This window comes from Podarcis bocagei, assembly GCF_964188305.1.
Source record: "Podarcis bocagei genome assembly, chromosome: 18".
Classification (NCBI taxonomy): Eukaryota; Metazoa; Chordata; class Lepidosauria; order Squamata; family Lacertidae; genus Podarcis; species Podarcis bocagei.
The window spans coordinates 6,850,553-6,866,774 of NC_138144.1; the positions used below are offsets into that span (position 1 = coordinate 6,850,553).

At 46.6% G+C, this 16,222-nt stretch overlaps 1 protein-coding gene across 2 annotated transcripts; it reads right to left on the minus strand.

Annotated features, from left to right (window-relative positions):
- Positions 1-1,340: 1,340 nt before the first annotated feature.
- LOC308577679 (uncharacterized protein) lies at positions 1,341-15,244 on the minus strand. 2 transcript variants are annotated; one of them, XM_081178072.1, is made up of 5 exons: positions 14,977-15,241; positions 9,124-9,558; positions 6,177-6,236; positions 3,423-3,565; positions 1,341-2,325 (listed from the first exon to the last, which is right to left on the minus strand). In XM_081178072.1, exons 1-4 carry the CDS (start codon positions 15,032-15,034, stop codon positions 3,441-3,443), a joined length of 678 nt encoding a protein of 225 aa, XP_081034198.1. In that variant the 5' UTR covers positions 15,035-15,241; the 3' UTR covers positions 1,341-2,325; positions 3,423-3,440. The 2 variants fall into 2 exon arrangements, with proteins under 2 accessions (XP_081034198.1, XP_081034199.1); XM_081178073.1 differs by lacking the exon at positions 6,177-6,236 and having other exon boundaries at positions 14,977-15,244.
- Positions 15,245-16,222: the final 978 nt, after the last annotated feature.

Below are 16,222 nucleotides of genomic sequence, written 5' to 3' on the forward strand. Positions count from 1 at the left end.
AACCGCCTCCAGGCACTCACAGGGAAGTTATTGATTAATGTCTAAATGAATATTTTGATATGTAAATTATATCATCATGTATGAGACAAAGCTTAGAGGCCGGTCGAGGGGTTCCTGTTGCACTGTAGCAACAATTCATCCCTCATCTGTCTCAGTCTGCTCCCTCTTTCCAAACAATACTCCTCCCCTCATCATAGAAATAAGGGAAGAATTGCATGCTAAGGGGAAAGGTGTTTCGCATTATTTCCAAAATTAACGCAGCAATCCCTCCCCCCCACGCAATTCGGTCCTCACCTTATTATCATCAGACCCACATTTAAACAACAACTTTAAATTGCAGAGATTTAGTTTAGTTTTTGTAACCGTCAGCCCAATTAACGATAGGCCGATACTGGAAATCCTCACTGAAATCTGGTTAAATAATACAGTGGTACCTCGGGTTAAGTACTTAATCTGTTCCGGAGGTCCGTTCTTAACCTGAAACTGTTCTTAACCTGAAGCACCACTTTAGCTAATGGGGCCTCCCACTGCCACCGCGCTGCCGGAGCACGATTTCTATTCTCATCCTGGAGCAAAGTTCTTAACCTGAAGCACTATTTCTGGGTTAGCGGAGTCTGTAACCTGAAGCGTATGTAACCCGAGGTACCACTGTATTTGGAATGTGGCATTCTCTCGGAACGCCTTACTTGCCACAGAAAGGTGATTAAAGGAACATCAGGGAGGGACCCTTGTTTTGAGACTTGGTTTCCTTTCTTTTCCTTTATAAATGAGACGGAAGATAACTTGGATTCCACCTTCAACACAAGAATCTCTGTGGATGGATCCCAGTCTCACTTCTTCCTTCTTCTTCCCAGAACACCCTGCTAAAAACTCTGTTTTCCGGTCACCTCACACCCAGTTACCCTGACAGTGCCAGCACGTAGCCTGGCTAGAAGTACGACCATCCTCAAAACATCCTCAAAACGGATATTGTAGAATTGGAAAACGCTGAGCAACATGGTATTATATCTTTGTTTTGCTAAGTTGTTATGAAATTGTTAATGTTTTGCTATGTTTTACGCAAAAAATATTGTAGTTTCTTTGTTCTAAGCCATTTTGGGCATGATTTGTGAAAAAGCAGCATACAAATAAACCGAATGAATGGAAGAAAAAAAAAAGAATCTCTGTGGAGAGACTACCAGAAATAATAATAATAATAATAATAATAATAATAATAATAATAATAATAATAATTTATTATTTATACCCCACCCATCTGGCTGTGTTTCCCCATCCACTGTTTTCCTTGTGTACTATGTACCTACATATGAAAGTTAATAATAAATCCCTGGGCAAGTTACTGTAGTTCTATGTAGTTTAGTTCTTGTATTAAAGTGTAAAAAAAACAAAAAGTGTATTGGCAGGGTGGGGATAGAGAAATAAGAGAATAAAAGCCAAAACTCTCAAGTTATTTTTTCTCCAAAAAGTTTTTTTTAATCCTTTACAAGTTTCCAGAGTTGATTCTGTGTCAAACGCTTAAGCAACGGAGCTGTTCCAGCTGGACATTTTGGGACATTTTAGGACAACCTATGGGGTTTTATCCCCAACAGCAAACTGGGCTCCCCCCTCTTTGGCCTGGTTCTCTCAAGAAAAAGATGCAGCCATGGAGATTTGTGCGAGGGAAAACACTGGGCTTGCACGAGACCAGGTGATCTGAACAAAGCACCGAAAATTACAGCTTGAGCCTGGGATGATTAAAAAAAACATTTTTGCCACACAAGGATGCTTGCTGCGTGCAAAACTAGCATGGCAAAGGAATGTGCCATGGCGATTTTATTCCGCTGTTTTTCGCCACAATTGGTGGGAAAAGAGAAGCCGAGTGTACTGGGGAAAATGTAGGGAAAGGTTTTAGCCAAACGGCAAATTGCCCAGTATAGAGGAAAAACAACCTAAAGCGGCAATTCAAATAGGCATTTGATGCAGTTTCCACCAAAGCCTACTGGATAATAATGCTGTTTTTTATTAATGCATGCCCCACATTTTCCAGTACCCTTTTGAGCCTCTGTTCATAGCTGCAGTGGCTAAACTCGGCAGCTCTTTGCCATGGAAGATCAAGGAGCCAGAGGGCAGAAATAAATATGTTTTGAGATGACAAGGACCAGCGACAGGGAGGTCTCCCTTGAGAAAGCGATTGACCTTCTAACTCGGATGTGCGCCTGAAGTTCTCGACTGAAGGCAGCTGTTGAAAGGTGAGCAGCAAGTGAGCCCGGCAGGGACTAAAAGGCTGACCGTTCTTCTCAGAGGATGTGTTGAATCAGACGCCACGCTTCCGAAGGCAGGCCAGCTCTGGAGATCATAAATGAAATTATTGGTATCCATGAAACACCAATCATTTCTTAATTGAGGGGAAATCTACCGTATTTTTCGCTCTATAGGATGCACTTTTCCCCCTCCAAAAATGAAGGGGAAATGTGTGTGCGTCCTATGGAGCGAATGCAGACTTTCGCTGAAGCCTGCTGCGCACCAACCCCTCTCGCTCTCTCCAGGCTTCAGGCAGCTATCCGCAAGCCTTCGGAGCGCGGTGGGAGTTCCCGCTGGGCTGTGAAGGCTTGCGGATAGCAGCCTATTCTGGGGGCTGGGGTCGGGGGAAGCTCGGGCTAAAAACAAAGCCGTGCGCAGCTTCTCCCGGCTGGAGAGGTTGTGCGTGGCTAAAGAGGAAGCCAAGACAGCCAGCGGGATGGAAGAGTTGGAAGGCGCCACAAGGAACGCAAAAATCTGTTGCCCAACGTGGGCTCGAACCCACCACCCTGAGATTAAGAGTCTCATGCTCTACTGGCTGAGCTGGGAAGAGGGTTCTAGGAAGAAGCAGGTTTAATAAGGGCACTGGCCTGCAGGTGAACATTACTGTGTCCAGTTCTGGGCACCACAATTCAAGGAGGACACTGACAAACTGGAACGTGTCCAGAGGAGGGCAACCAAAATGGTCAAAGCCCTGGAAACGATGCCTTATGAGGAACGGCTAAGGGAGCTGGGCATGTTTAGCCTGGAGAAGAGGAGGTTAAGGGGTGATATGATAGCCATGTTCAAAGATATAAAAGGATGTCACATAGAGGAGGGAGAAAGGTTGTTTTCTGCTGCTCCAGAGAAGCGGACACGGAGCAATGGATCCAAACTACAAGAAAGAAGATTCCACCTAAACATTAGGAAGAACTTCCTGACAGTAAGAGCTGTTGGACAGTGGAATTTGCTGCCAAGGAGTGTGGTGGAGTCTCCTCCTTTGGAGGTCTTTAAGCAGAGGCTTGACAACCATATGTCAGGAGTGCTCTGGTGGTGTTTCCTGCTTGGCAGGGGGTTGGACTCGATGGCCCTTGTGGTCTCTTCCAACTCTATGATTCTATGAAGAGAGAGGGGGGAAATGAGTCAAATGTGTAACTCAGGTGTACCTCGAAGGAAGGAGCCTCTCAAGGCTGCTGTTTTGCGATCAGCTGCTCTGAACCGTGATCCCACTTGAAGCTTGCCAGATGTCTCGCTTTTGCACGGCTCCAGGCGGAGGCAAAAACAGCAGCCACCACGACAGCCAGGAAGGCTACGGAATGAAGAAGAGAGAGGGATAACAATAATAACAACAACAATATTATTATTATTATTATTATTATTATTATTATTATTATTATTATTATTATTATTATTATTATTATAATACAGTGGTACCTCAGGTTAAGTACTTAATTCGTTCCGGAGGTCTTTTCTTAACCTGAAACTATTCTTAACCTGAAGCACCACTTTAGCTAATGGGGCCTCCTGCTGCCGCCACGCGATTTCTGTTCCCATCCTGAAGCAAAGTTCTTTACCCGAGGTACTATTTCTGGGTTAGCGGAGTCTGTAACCTGAAGTGTATGTAACCTGAAGCGTATGTAACCCGAGGTACCATGGTAATAATAATAATTTATACTCTGGGCCCACTCTGGGCGGCTTCCAATGGAATATTAAAATACAATAACCCATTAAACATTCAAAGCTTCCCTAAACAGGGCTGCCTTCAGAGGTCTTCTAAAAATCTGGTAGTTGTTTTTCTCTTTGACATCTGCTGGGAGGGCGTTCCACAGGGTGGGTGCCACTACCGAGAAGGCCCTCTGCCTGGTTCCCTGTAACCTCACTTCTCGCAATGAGGGAACCGCCAGAAGGCCCTCGGCGCTGGACCTCAGTGTCTGGGCAGAACGATGGGGGTGGCGACGCTCCTTCAGGTATACTGGACCAAGGCCGTTTAGGGCTTTAAAGGTCAGCACCAACGATTTGAATTGTGCTCGGAAATGTACTGGGAGTCAATGTAGGTCTTTCAGGACCGGTGTTATGTGGTCTCACTCCCAGTCACCAGTCTAGCTGCCGCATTCTGAATTAATTGCAGTTTCCGGGTCACCTTCAAAGGTAGCCCTGTGTAGAGGTGCAACTGCAGCAGTGGCCAACAACAGCTTTCCCCGGTGGACCAACTGTCCCCCAGCCCACCCCAGTTTTCTGTGTGTGGATATGCACAGCATCAGTAAGGACGGGGCAAAGCAACCAGGTGTACCCCACTCCCTTTAACAGCTCCCTCAGCCCCCAGAAAGGCAGCTGCATCACCATGGCCAAGGTATGGTTTCCTGTGCACGAAAGTGTCAGGAAAAAGCAGCAATGCGAGAGCGAGCTGCAGGTGGCTTGAATGCAAAACAGGATGTGAGTGTTTAGGACTGTACCGTGGGAATGAAGGGGCAGTCTATTCACTGTTCTGAGCACCGGATGTTAGCTCAGAGTGTCATGTGACCTGTACGGGAAGTACAGGGGTTGAGTTTTCTCTCTCTACTGTTGGAGTCTGATGAGTACAGACGCGTTTCTCTGTACTGCTGCAAAGACAGAAATAAAGACATGTAAATAGATTTCTGTCAGTCTCTTTCCCCTCCCTGGAGAAGCAGGAAGTAGGGAGGAGTGGTGTGTCCCTCTCACGCTGAGTGGGATCGCCGATAGTGACCTAGCCTGTATCCTGCCGGGAGACGCAGACGGGGAGGTCAACAAGGATCTTAAGCCGGGTGCCTGGAGAGTGGCCAGTTTCCTCTGACTGAGGCTTAAGAATCCGACAGAAAGATCATTGCAAATAAAATATTCAAATGGCTGTTCTCCCTGCCTGAAACAGGACTAATGGTTTCCGCTCTGTGGGTGTGCATCCGGTACGTATGCAAACGAGTGTCTGCATATGCAGGGTGCCAGCGATTTGGCCCCAAGAGGATTAGTCAATGGTGGAGATGACAGAATATTTAGAATTAGCCAAATTGACAGATCTAATAAGAGAAGAACCAAAAAGCGGAGTGAAAAAGGAATGGGAGTGTCTAAATGAATACCTTAAAAGCCAAGGTTCGAGGACAGAAATCTGGCTGAGTCTGGAATAACCTTGTGAAGTGAAAGGATAAGAAAGAGGGATTTATATCTGGATGCTAGGATAGAGATGATAAGGAAAACAGGAAGACACAATGAGAGGTAAAGGAGGTGCTGTGAGATTTGTGGAAGTCAATGGTTTTTTTTAGTGTTTATAGTATTAACTTGTAAGATATGGATTTGTTTTTTTTTTTTAATGTCGGTTTTTGTGTTTTGTGTATTGTTATTTTTCGATACTTTTCATGTTGTTGTTGTTGCATGGAAAATACTAATAAAAATTATAATTAAAAATAAATAAATAAAATAAAATGATGGAGATGACACCAGCCCCGCTAAGCAAAAAATAGTTAGCCACCTTTGGCACAGAGCAGGGCTGGGAAACCTACCGTATTTTTCCGTGTATAGGACTAGGTTTTTTTAACCAAAAAGTTAGGTTTAAAATTGGGACTCGTTTTATACACGGAGAGTGCTGAGGGGTGTTTTCTTAATTTGGAGTCCCCCCCAAAATAGGAGAGAGTCTTATACATGGGGGCATCTTATACACAGGAAAATACGGTATTTGGCTCTGCAGGCCAAATATCGATCAGGATTGGTGAAAGTTGAAAGAAGGGTGAGGCTGCAGGGTTCAATCCTGTTTTTGGCAGCAGCCAGCAACCTGCAGGTGCGAGACTGGCATGCATGGTTTTGGGGAAATGGCCTGGTGGGCCAAATCTGGCCGGCTTAGGTTTCAATAAGAAATGGCTCACTATTAAACACCAGGCAGATGGAAGAATGCTTTTGCCGTTACGACTCACCGACGATGGAAAGAACCACCAAATCCGCAGGCATCGCACTTCCAGGGACAGGCACGCCATCTTAGAAACGCAGGCAAGAAGGGGAAGGGAAAAAACCACACCATATACAGGTTAATTTTTAAAAAATAAGATTTGAACGTGGGTTTCGAGACCCCAAATAGGACCCTCCAACTTCTAAGCTTCTAATACAGTGGTACCTATTTATCTACTTGCACTTTGACGTGCTTTCGGACTGCTAGGTTGGCAGGAGGTGGGACCGAGCAACGGGAGCTCACCCCGTTGCGGGGATTCGAACCGCCGACCTTCTGATCGGCAAGCCCTAGGCTCTGTGGTTTAACCCACAGCACCACCCGCGTCCCCTTAACTATCTACCTGTTATGAAATAATAAATAATTTTGATCAAGCTAGAAAAACAAAATACATACACACCTAGGTATTACCGAAATGTATACCTACTGTTTCACTAAAGGACTTTCGACTTTGTGTGCCCACTTAGCAAAGACGCGCTGCGCTAGTGGTGGCGCTTGTCATTCACAACGGCGGTGCTTGTCAGACTCTACGATGGCGCTTGTCATTCACAACAGCGCCGTGCATGCAAAATTAACTCTTACATCAAAATATTATGTTACGTACTGTAACTGCTATGCTATGCTTCTATGTGGCAGTGGGGCCAGCAGCCCCTTTGACACATCTGATTTTCTCCTAAGTAGGTGCCTAAACAATACTTATAAGTTTAAGTGTAATGGTGTTGTATACTTAAGTATAAGTGTACAGTGGTACCTCGGGTTACATACGCTTCAGGTTACATACGCTTCAGGCTACAGACTCCACTAACCCAGAAATAGTACCTCGGGTTAAGAACTTTGCTTCAGAATGAGAACAGAAATCATGCTCCGGTACGCGGCAGCAGCTGGAGGCCCCATTAGCTAAAGTGGTGCTTCAGGTTAAGAACAGTTTCAGGTTAAGCACGGACCTCCGGAACGAATTAAGTACTTAACCCGAGGTACCTCTGTATTGTAAATAAATGAGCAAATAAAAAAGGTTGTTTCTTCTTCCTCCCTTCTTTCGTAAACAAGAGATAAGGCGTAAGTGTTGTGTCTGACATAAGCATAATAAAAGTTAATTTGGGGGCTAAACTAAATATGGGGGTGCTGGGTGGATCTTTGCACCCCGGCGGGTGCCCACACCCTTTTCCTTGAAACTCCAGGGAGAATTGTGCCAGGAAAGAAGGTGCGGCGGTCATTCCCTTTTGGCAGAGGCAAGGCATAAATGGAAAGCGCTCCCGGGCAACACAGGAACACCGCAGACAATAAAAGGTCTCATCAAAACTTGGCAGCGACAGCAGCAACAGCAATACCGGCATAACTGCACCCTCCAAAAGCTGCAGTTTTATAGCACCCAACTGTAGAACAAGGCTAAGCAGGGTCTGCGAGAGCAAATCAAATATCTTTAATACGGTCAATGACCAGCAAGGGTCTGCGAGAGCATTTTGCAGCGTGGAGCGATTCAGGAGTGATTCAGGGCCACAGCTTCTTCCAGGAAACTCCATTTCAAGCTTTGAAAAAAAAGCTGGTTTTGTATTGAAATCCGTTTTCATATTTTAACTGTTTTAATGGGACGCGGGTGGCGGTTCAAATCCCCGCGATGGGGTGAGCTCCCGTTGCTCGGTTCCAGTTCCTGCCAACCTAGCAGTTCGAAAGCACGTCAAAGTGCAATTACATAAATAGGTACCACTCTGGTGGGAAGGTAAACGGCGTTTCCGTGCGCTGCTCTGGTTCGCCAGAAGCGGCTTAGTCCTGCTGGCCACATGACCCGGAAGCTGTACACCTACTCCCTTGGCCAGTAAAGTGAGATGAGCGTTGCAATCCCAGAGTTGGCCACGACTGGACCTAATGGTCAGGGGTCCCTTTTTATGTTTTAATTGCATTGCACCTTTCCCTTGGTTTTACAGTTCTATTTCTCTGCAAACCGCTTTGAGGTTTATGTTTTCTCTAACAATCAAGCAGCGTACAGGTTTTGCGAAATAAATAACACGGATAAATAAATTTCTGTGCAGGTGGGGAATAAAGGCCCTGGGGGTCAAAAAGAAGCTGATGATGCATAGCGATAATAATCATTAGGAACTGTGAGCCTCAGAAATTCAGTGCATAGCCATGTGCAGAGTGCACTTCCCTCACCAAACTTTATATTTAATAAGATGACTCCACAACACAATGGTGCTTCTTATTTAGGACACTTTTATGGTGCCAATACTAATATACAGTGGTACCTTGGTACTCAAACGGCTTGGTTCCTGAATAAATCAGCTCCCGAATGCCGCAAACCTGGAATTGAGTGTTCCAGTTGCCAAACGTTTTCAGAAGCCAAGCTCCTGAAGCCAATCAGAAGCCGTGCCTTGGTTTTTGAACCGTTTCGGGAGTCGAACGGACTCCCGGAACGGATTAAGTTTGAGAACCAAGGTACCACTGTACAGCGATATTTCCCCTACATTCCAAATACCGTATTTTTCGCTCTATAAGACGCACCAGACCACAAGACGCACCTAGTTTTTGGAGGAGGAAAACAAGGGGGAAAAAATATTCTGAATCTCAGAAGCCAGAACAGCAAGAGGGATCTCTGCGCAGTGAAAGCAGCGATCCCTCTTGCTGTTCTGGCTTCTGGGATAGCTGCGCAGCCTGCATTCGCTCCATAAGACGCACACACATTCCCCCGTACTTTTAGGAGGGAAAAAGTGAGTCTTATAGAGCAAAAAATACGGCAATTTGGGGTGGTGTTGGGGGAGTCAAGGACAACTTTATATTTTAAAAAAACCCCTTTTAACGTGAAGCAAGCAGAGGCAAAGGGGAGGAAGCAAAAGTATTCTGGGTCAGCTAAAGGAGGGGGTTACGGTAGAGATGGTTGCCAGGATACCTGTTTGCCCCCTAAAGCAGATTGATGCACAACTTACCTGTCTGAGTGGCTGGTGGCGTTACTGAAACCGTTGGGAAATCCAGAAGGCAGCCTCGTTCATCCCTCTCGTCCGGACAATCAGAATGGCCGTCACACACAAACGCCAGGGGGAAGCACTCTGCCCCCGGTTCGCACTGAAACTCGTCCTTCGGGCAGGCTGGCGAAGTCGTGTCGACCCAATGCCCGCAGGCGTCTAAGGACTCGTCGGAATTGTCCGGGCAATCGCCGTGGCCGTCACAGATCCTCTCCAAGGGCAGGCAAGGGCCGTCGCTGCCACATCGCCTCCCGCGGGGTCCGCACGAGACGTTGGCGGCCCGACAGCCTCTCTCGTCGCTGCCGTCGCCGCAGTCCCGTTTCTCGTCGCACCGCTGGCACAGCGGAACCTGTCCGCCGTCCTCGCACCGGAAACTCCCAAGGGTGCAAAGGAAACGTTCTGAATTGTGAAGGGAGAGACACACAAACAAACACACAAGAGCGTCATTTGGGAGACCCAAAAGGATGGTCAAGCAACTCCAGCAGCTCAGCTATGAAATAGGCAGGATTTTAAAAGGTAAAGGCCCATTAGGTCCAGTCGTGACCGACTCTGGGGTTGTGGCGCTCATCTCACTTTATTGGCCGAGGAAGCCGGCATCCAGCTTCCGGGTCATGTGGCCAGCATGACTAAGCCGCTTCTGGCGAACCAGAGCAGCGCACGGAAACGCCGTTTACCTTCCCACCGGAGTGGTACCTATTTATCTAATTGCACTTTGACGTGCTTTCGAACTGCTAGGTTGGCAGGAGCAGGGACCGAGCAACGGGAGCTCACCCCGTCATTGCGGGGATTCAAACTGCCGACCTTCTGATCGGCAAGTCCTAGCCTCTGTGGTTTAACCCACAGCGCTACCTGCGTCCCATTAAAACAGTTAAAATATGAAAACGGATTTCAATACAAAACCAGCTTTTTTCAAAGCTTGAAATGGAGTTTCCTGGAAGAAGCTGTGGCCCTGAATCACTCCTGAATCGCTCCACGCTGCAAAATGCTCTCGCAGACCCTTGCTGGTCATTGACCGTATTAAAGATATTTGATTTGCTCTCGCAGACCCTGCTTAGCCTTGTTCTACAGTTGGGTGCTATAAAACTGCAGCTTTTGTAGGGTGCAGTTATGCCGGTATTGCTGTTGCTGCTGTCGCTGCCAAGTTTTGATGAGACCTTTTATTGTCTGCGGTGTTCCTGTGTTGCCCGGGAGCGCTTTCCATTTATGCCTTGCCTCTGCCAAAAGGGAATGACCGCCGCACCTTCTTTCCTGGCACAATTCTCCCTGGAATGGATCCCTTAGGCTGTATTTACAAACACTCAGCGCCTGCTAAGAACGTCCTTGTTTAGTTCAGCCGCTTAGAAAAGCTGGTGTGCATTTCAAGCTGCTTCAGCATTTTAAGCTTCTTGTTATGTTTTAATATATTGTAAATCTTATCTTTTTTGCAATCTTTTTTTAAAAAAAACATATCAAGTGGCGTGCAGGTTTTTGTGAATTAAATGTATAAATAAATTGGTCACACCAAGGTAATTTGAAGCGACTTATGACATATAAAAAGGGACGCGGGTGGTGCTGTGGGTGAAACCACAGAGCCTAGGACTTGCCGATCAGAAGGTCGGCGGTTCGAATCCCCGCGACGGGGTGAGCTCCCATTGCTCAGTCCCTGCTCCTGCCAACCTAGCAGTTTGAAAGGAAGTCAAAGTGCAAGTAGATAAATAGGTACCGCTCCGGCGGGAAGGTAAACGGCGTTTCCGTGCGCTGCTTTGGTTCGCCAGAAGCGGCTTAGTCATGCTGGCCACATGACCCGGAAGCTGTACGCCAGCTCCCTCGGCCAATAAAGCGAGATGAGCGCCGCAACCCCAGAGTCAGCCACGACTGGACCTAATGGTCAGGGGTCCCCTTTACCTTTACCTTATGACATATAAATGAACGTATCTTGAAGCTGGCATAAAAGTGGGGGAAACATCCACACAAAGAAAAATCTAAAAGGTAAAGGATGGCAATATTTCACCCAATCGAGGCGACAGATAATTAAGAGCCAACGGCCTGGCAAAAAAGATATGTTTTGGCTTAAAACCTAAAGTTATGTAATGATGGCACTAGGGAAGCCTCCCTGGGGAGTGCGCTCCACAAATGGGGAGCCAACACTGAAAAGGCCCTGGGTCATGATAAAATAAAAGGACATAAGAGGCTTTACTAATCATTTGGCCCCATTCAAAGTTAGGGAAACAAATACAGTGGTACCTCGGGGTACATACGCTTCAGGTTACAGACTCCGCTAACCCAGAAACAGTGCTTCAGGTTAAGAACTTTGCTTCAGAATAAGAACAGAAATCGGGTTCCGGCGGCGCGGCAGCAGCAGGAGGCCCCATTAGCTAAAGTGGTGCTTCAGCTTAAGAACAGTTTCAGGTTAAGTACGGACCTCCGGAACGAATTAAGTACTTAACGTGAAGTACCACTGTAAAACAATAGTAACAGCCAAAACTCCCTGGTGGCTATCGCCTATAGAGTCATCAGCCATGCATAGAAATAATATGAAAGACAGTTGGCTAACATATAGGGAACTCATAGAACTGTTCTTGTGTCACAGCTTATTTTTATGGGCAAAGAAAAAATATCACACGTTATTAGAACTGGACAAAAATTTCAACCACAGTGGGGTGGGGGTGGTTTTTTCTGGGTACAATCAGGATTATTTTTTCCGACGCCCCTTGTTGGAATTTTCTTATCGGAACAGGATTTTAACAGAGGACTTTGGCTGCACATTCGTTCATAACAGGAGCAGCGGGGGTGTTTTTCGGTCGAGCATAATAAAGGTTATATATTCAGTATCCCTAGGTGGGATTTTTATTGGAACTGGGTTTGAATAGAGGGCTTTAGCTACGCAGTAATAAAAATAAGCTCTGAAATATCACAAGAATGAAGAAATAGCAAGGTTGTGGTTTAAGTGCCAAGTAAAATTTTTTTTTTGGCAGGACAAGAAATATCAGTAAATGATGCCAATGAACAGGGAAGGGTCAGGAGACCTAAAACAAGCAGTGACCCACCCTTATGTATGTATGAATACACCGAGGGTGGGGATGGGTGTTGTCAGGTGGGTTGTACCCAGTAATTCCCAGTCAGAGTAGACCCACTGATAGACATAACATGGATTCCTGCACTGCAGGGGGTTGGACTAGATGTCCCTCGGGGTCCCCATTATTACAATTTCAGTTAAAATGGGCCCGCTCTGAGCAGGTGTAACATAGGACCTAGCCTAAGGAGACGTAAGACCTGGGTTCAAATCTACACTTGGCTCCCCCCCTCCACCTCTTTCCCCCTATTCTTCCTAACGTCTCAACAAATGAAACCGATTTGTAAAAAAAAATATGTGTTACGTGGGGAAAAAATACGAGAGACATTGCACATACCTTTGTAAATCAAGAAAATCTCATGAGAAGAAAAGACTCCCTGGAAAAGACCCTGATGTTGGGAAAGATGGAGGGCACAAGGAGAAGGGGATGACAGAGGATGAGATGGTGGGACTGTGTTCTCGAAGCTACGAACATGAGTTTGTCCAAACTGCGGGAGGCAGTGGAAGACAGGAGTGCCTGGTGTGCTCTAGCCCAGGGGGTCACAAAGAGTCGGACACGACTAAACAACAAATTCAAAAGACTGGCTGCAAGTTTCCTCAAAGAGCATTTGAAGCATGCAGCTTCAACCCAAAGACTCCCAGGATCTATAGCACCTCCGAAATGGGTGAAGTACAATTCCCAGTACCTTGACAAACGGTTCCCAGGGTAATTTTTTTTTTTTTGGGGGGGGGAAGCCATATGCTATAAGATGTACAATGTGGATGTGCCCAATTACTGCCTGTATGTTGTTATTTAGCCGTTTAGTCGTGTCCGCCTCTTCGTGACCCCCTGGACCAGAGCACACCAGGCACTCCTGTCTTCCACTGCCTCCCACAGTTTGGTCAAACTCATGCTGGTTGCTTCGAGAACACTGTCCCACCATCTCGTCCTCTCTCGTCCCCTTCTCCTTGTGCCCTCCATCTTTCCCAACATCAGGGTCTTTTCCAGGGAGTCTTCTCTTCTCCTGAGGTGGCCAAAGTCTTGGAGCCTCAGCTTAATTCATTAAGTATAGCTTAATGGTAAATGCCTTAGGGATGCACCTAGCTACAGTCCTACTCTAGCTGAAATTAATGGAAAATATCGGCGTGTGACCATTAAGTTCTCCTCTTGGTAGAACTTAAGTTGGCTAGGCCCCTGAAGGTGGGAGTTCTGTCCTCCATTCATCCATGAAGCTGACTGGGGCCCATTTGGGCTTTGTTGTTGTTTAGTCGTTTAGTCGTGTCCGCCTCTTGGTGACCCCCTGGACCAGAGCACGCCAGGCACTCCTGTCTTCCACTGCCTCCCCCAGTTTGGTCAAACTCATCCTGGTAGCTTTGAGAACACTGTCCAACCATCTCATCCTCTGTCGTCCCCTTCTCCTTGTGCCCTCCATCTTTCCCAACATCAGGGTCTTTTCCAGGGAGTCTTCTCTTCTCATGAAGCGGCCAAAGTCTTGGAGCCTCAGCTTCACGATCTGTCCTTCCAGTGAGCACTCAGGGCTGATTTCCTTCAGAATGGATCGGTTTGATCTTCTTGCAGTCCATGGGACTCTCAAGAGTCTCCTCCAGCACCAGAATTCAAAAGCATCCGTTCTTCGGCGATCAGCCTTCTTTATGGTCCAGATTTGGGCTTTACTAGCTTAATAATAATAATAATAAATTTTCCCCCCCTGCTTCTTCCCCATTTTTGTTCCCCCCCTCACAACAACCCTGTGAGGTAGGACACATTATTATTATTATTATTATTATTATTATTATTATTATTATTATTATTATTATTATTTTATTGTTGTTAGCCGCCCTGAGACCGGCTTCGGCTGGGGAGGGCAGGATATAAATAAAAAATTTATTATTATTATTATTTGGGCTTTACTAGCTTAATAATAATAATAATAATAAATTTTTTCCCCCTGCTTCTTCCCCATTTTTGTTCCCCCCCTCACAACAACCCTGCGAGGTAGGACACATTATTATTATTATTATTTATTTTATTGTTGTTAGCCGCCCTGAGACCGGCTTCGGCTGGGGAGTGCAGGATATAAATTAAAAATTTATTATTATTATTATTTGGGCTTTACTAGCTTAATAATAATAATAATAATAATTTTTTAATTTATATCCTGCCCTCCCCAGCCGAAGCCGGTCTCAGGGCGGCTAACAACAGTAAAATAATAATAATAATAATAATAATAATAATAATAATAATAAAATAATAATAATAATAATAATATAATAATAATAATCATAATAATAATAATAATAATAATAATAATAATAATAATAATAATAATAATAAATAATAATTAATAATAGTGGCCTCCCTCACAGGGTTGTTGTGAGGGGGGAAACAAAAATGGGGAAGAAGCAGGAAAAGTTACCCCACCCATGGAGGGAGGGCGGGGTATAAACACATAGCACGTGACCCCCAAATTCTAGCATTATAATTCCTATGTATTAATAACAAACACGCTTTATTCTTGTTTATTTCTCTCCTCAGCCTGAAAGTACAGGCCCCGTCTCCATGGCAACCCCCAACGAGGCCCCGCCCACCACCCCGCAACCAATAAGAGGGCGAGGTCACAGGGGGAGGGGCGGGCTCAAGCGAGCGTCCAATCGGCGCCTTTCCGACCTGGCCAATCGGCGCCGGCGGTGGAGGTGGGCGGGACCTGAGTGGAGCCTCCCCCCCGCGTGTGCCGGCATTCCAACCCCAGAAAGGGGCTCCTCGCGCATGCGCGGGTGGTGCTCACCTGCGTCTATAGCGGCGGCTGTTAGGAGGAGCAGCGAGAAGAGCAGCGCCCGCTCCATGCCGAGAGTGTCCTCTGCGCCTGCATTGGAGTCCGCCGGGGGGGGGGGAAAGAAATACCGCGTGGGGAGTGACGTCGCCCAGGCGGGTCAGCTCGCCCCGCCTTCTCGCGCATGCGCACGCGGGCGGTGGACGCAGAGGGAGCGGCTAAAACTACATCTCCCGTCAGCCCCTTCGGGCAGGGACAATGCCATGGGGAGATGCTGTTGTTGAGTCGTTTAGTCCAGTGTTTCCCAACCTTGGGCCTCCAGCTGTTTTCGAACTACAATTCCCATCATCCCTGACCACTGGTCTTGCTAGCCGAGGATTATGGGAGTTGTAGTCCAAAAACAGCTGGAGGCCCAAGGTTGGGAAATGCTGGGTCGTGTCCGCCTCTTCGTGACCCCCTGGACCAGAGCACGCCAGGCACTCCTGTCTTCCACTGCCTCCCGCAGTTTGGTCAAACTCATGCTGGTAGCTTCGAGAACACTGTCCCACCATCTCGTCCTCCGTCGTCCCCTTCTCCTTGTGCCCTCCATCTTTCCCAACTTCAGGGTCTTTTCCAGGGAGTCTTCTCTTCTCATGAGGTGGCCAAAGTCTTGGAGCCTCAGCTTCAGGATCTGTCTTTCCAGTGAGCACTCAGGGCTGATTTCCTTCAATGGATCGGTTTGATCTTCTTGCAGTCCATGGGACTCTCAAGAGTCTCCTCCACCACCAGAATTCAAAAGCATCCATTCTTCGGCCACCAGCCTTCTTGATGGTCCAGCTCTCACTTCCATAACTTTTATATGCCTGTTGTCTGTGTCCATGGAGTTTTCTTGGCAGGGATACTGGAGTGGCTTGCCGGTTCCTCCTCCAGGTGGATCACGTTTGGTCAAAACTCTCTACCTTGACCTGTTCATCTTGGGTGCCCTGCTTGGCGTAGTTCATAGCTTCTCTGAGTTCTTCAAGCCCCTTCGCCACGGCAAGGCGGTGATCCATAAAGGGGACAGTGATCCATGAAGGGGAGATGGGAGTTGACAATTGAGCCGCTTCCGGGTTCGTTAGCACGTGCTGTCAGATATTTGTTTTAGCATTCCATTTATTTATTGATTTATTTTATTTTATTGCATGTATAGATTTGATTGATCGATTATTGCATATATATAGATAGATTCCCTCCCCCTCTTTTTCCTTTCTCCTCCTGTGATGAGGCTGCATTTTAATTGTTT

Excerpts from the sequence above, each read along its gene's own strand:
- LOC308577679 (XM_081178072.1), bottom strand. The coding sequence starts at position 15,034 with ATGGAGCGGGCGCTGCTCTTCTCGCTGCTCCTCCTAACAGCCGCCGCT. Across the intron at positions 9,559-14,976 it reads AGCCGCCGCTATAGACGCAG|AACGTTTCCTTTGCACCCTT; the intron begins GTGAGCACCACC and ends TTCACAATTCAG. Across the intron at positions 3,566-6,176 it reads GGTGGTTCTTTCCATCGTCG|CCTTCCTGGCTGTCGTGGTG; the intron begins GTGAGTCGTAAC and ends TTCATTCCGTAG.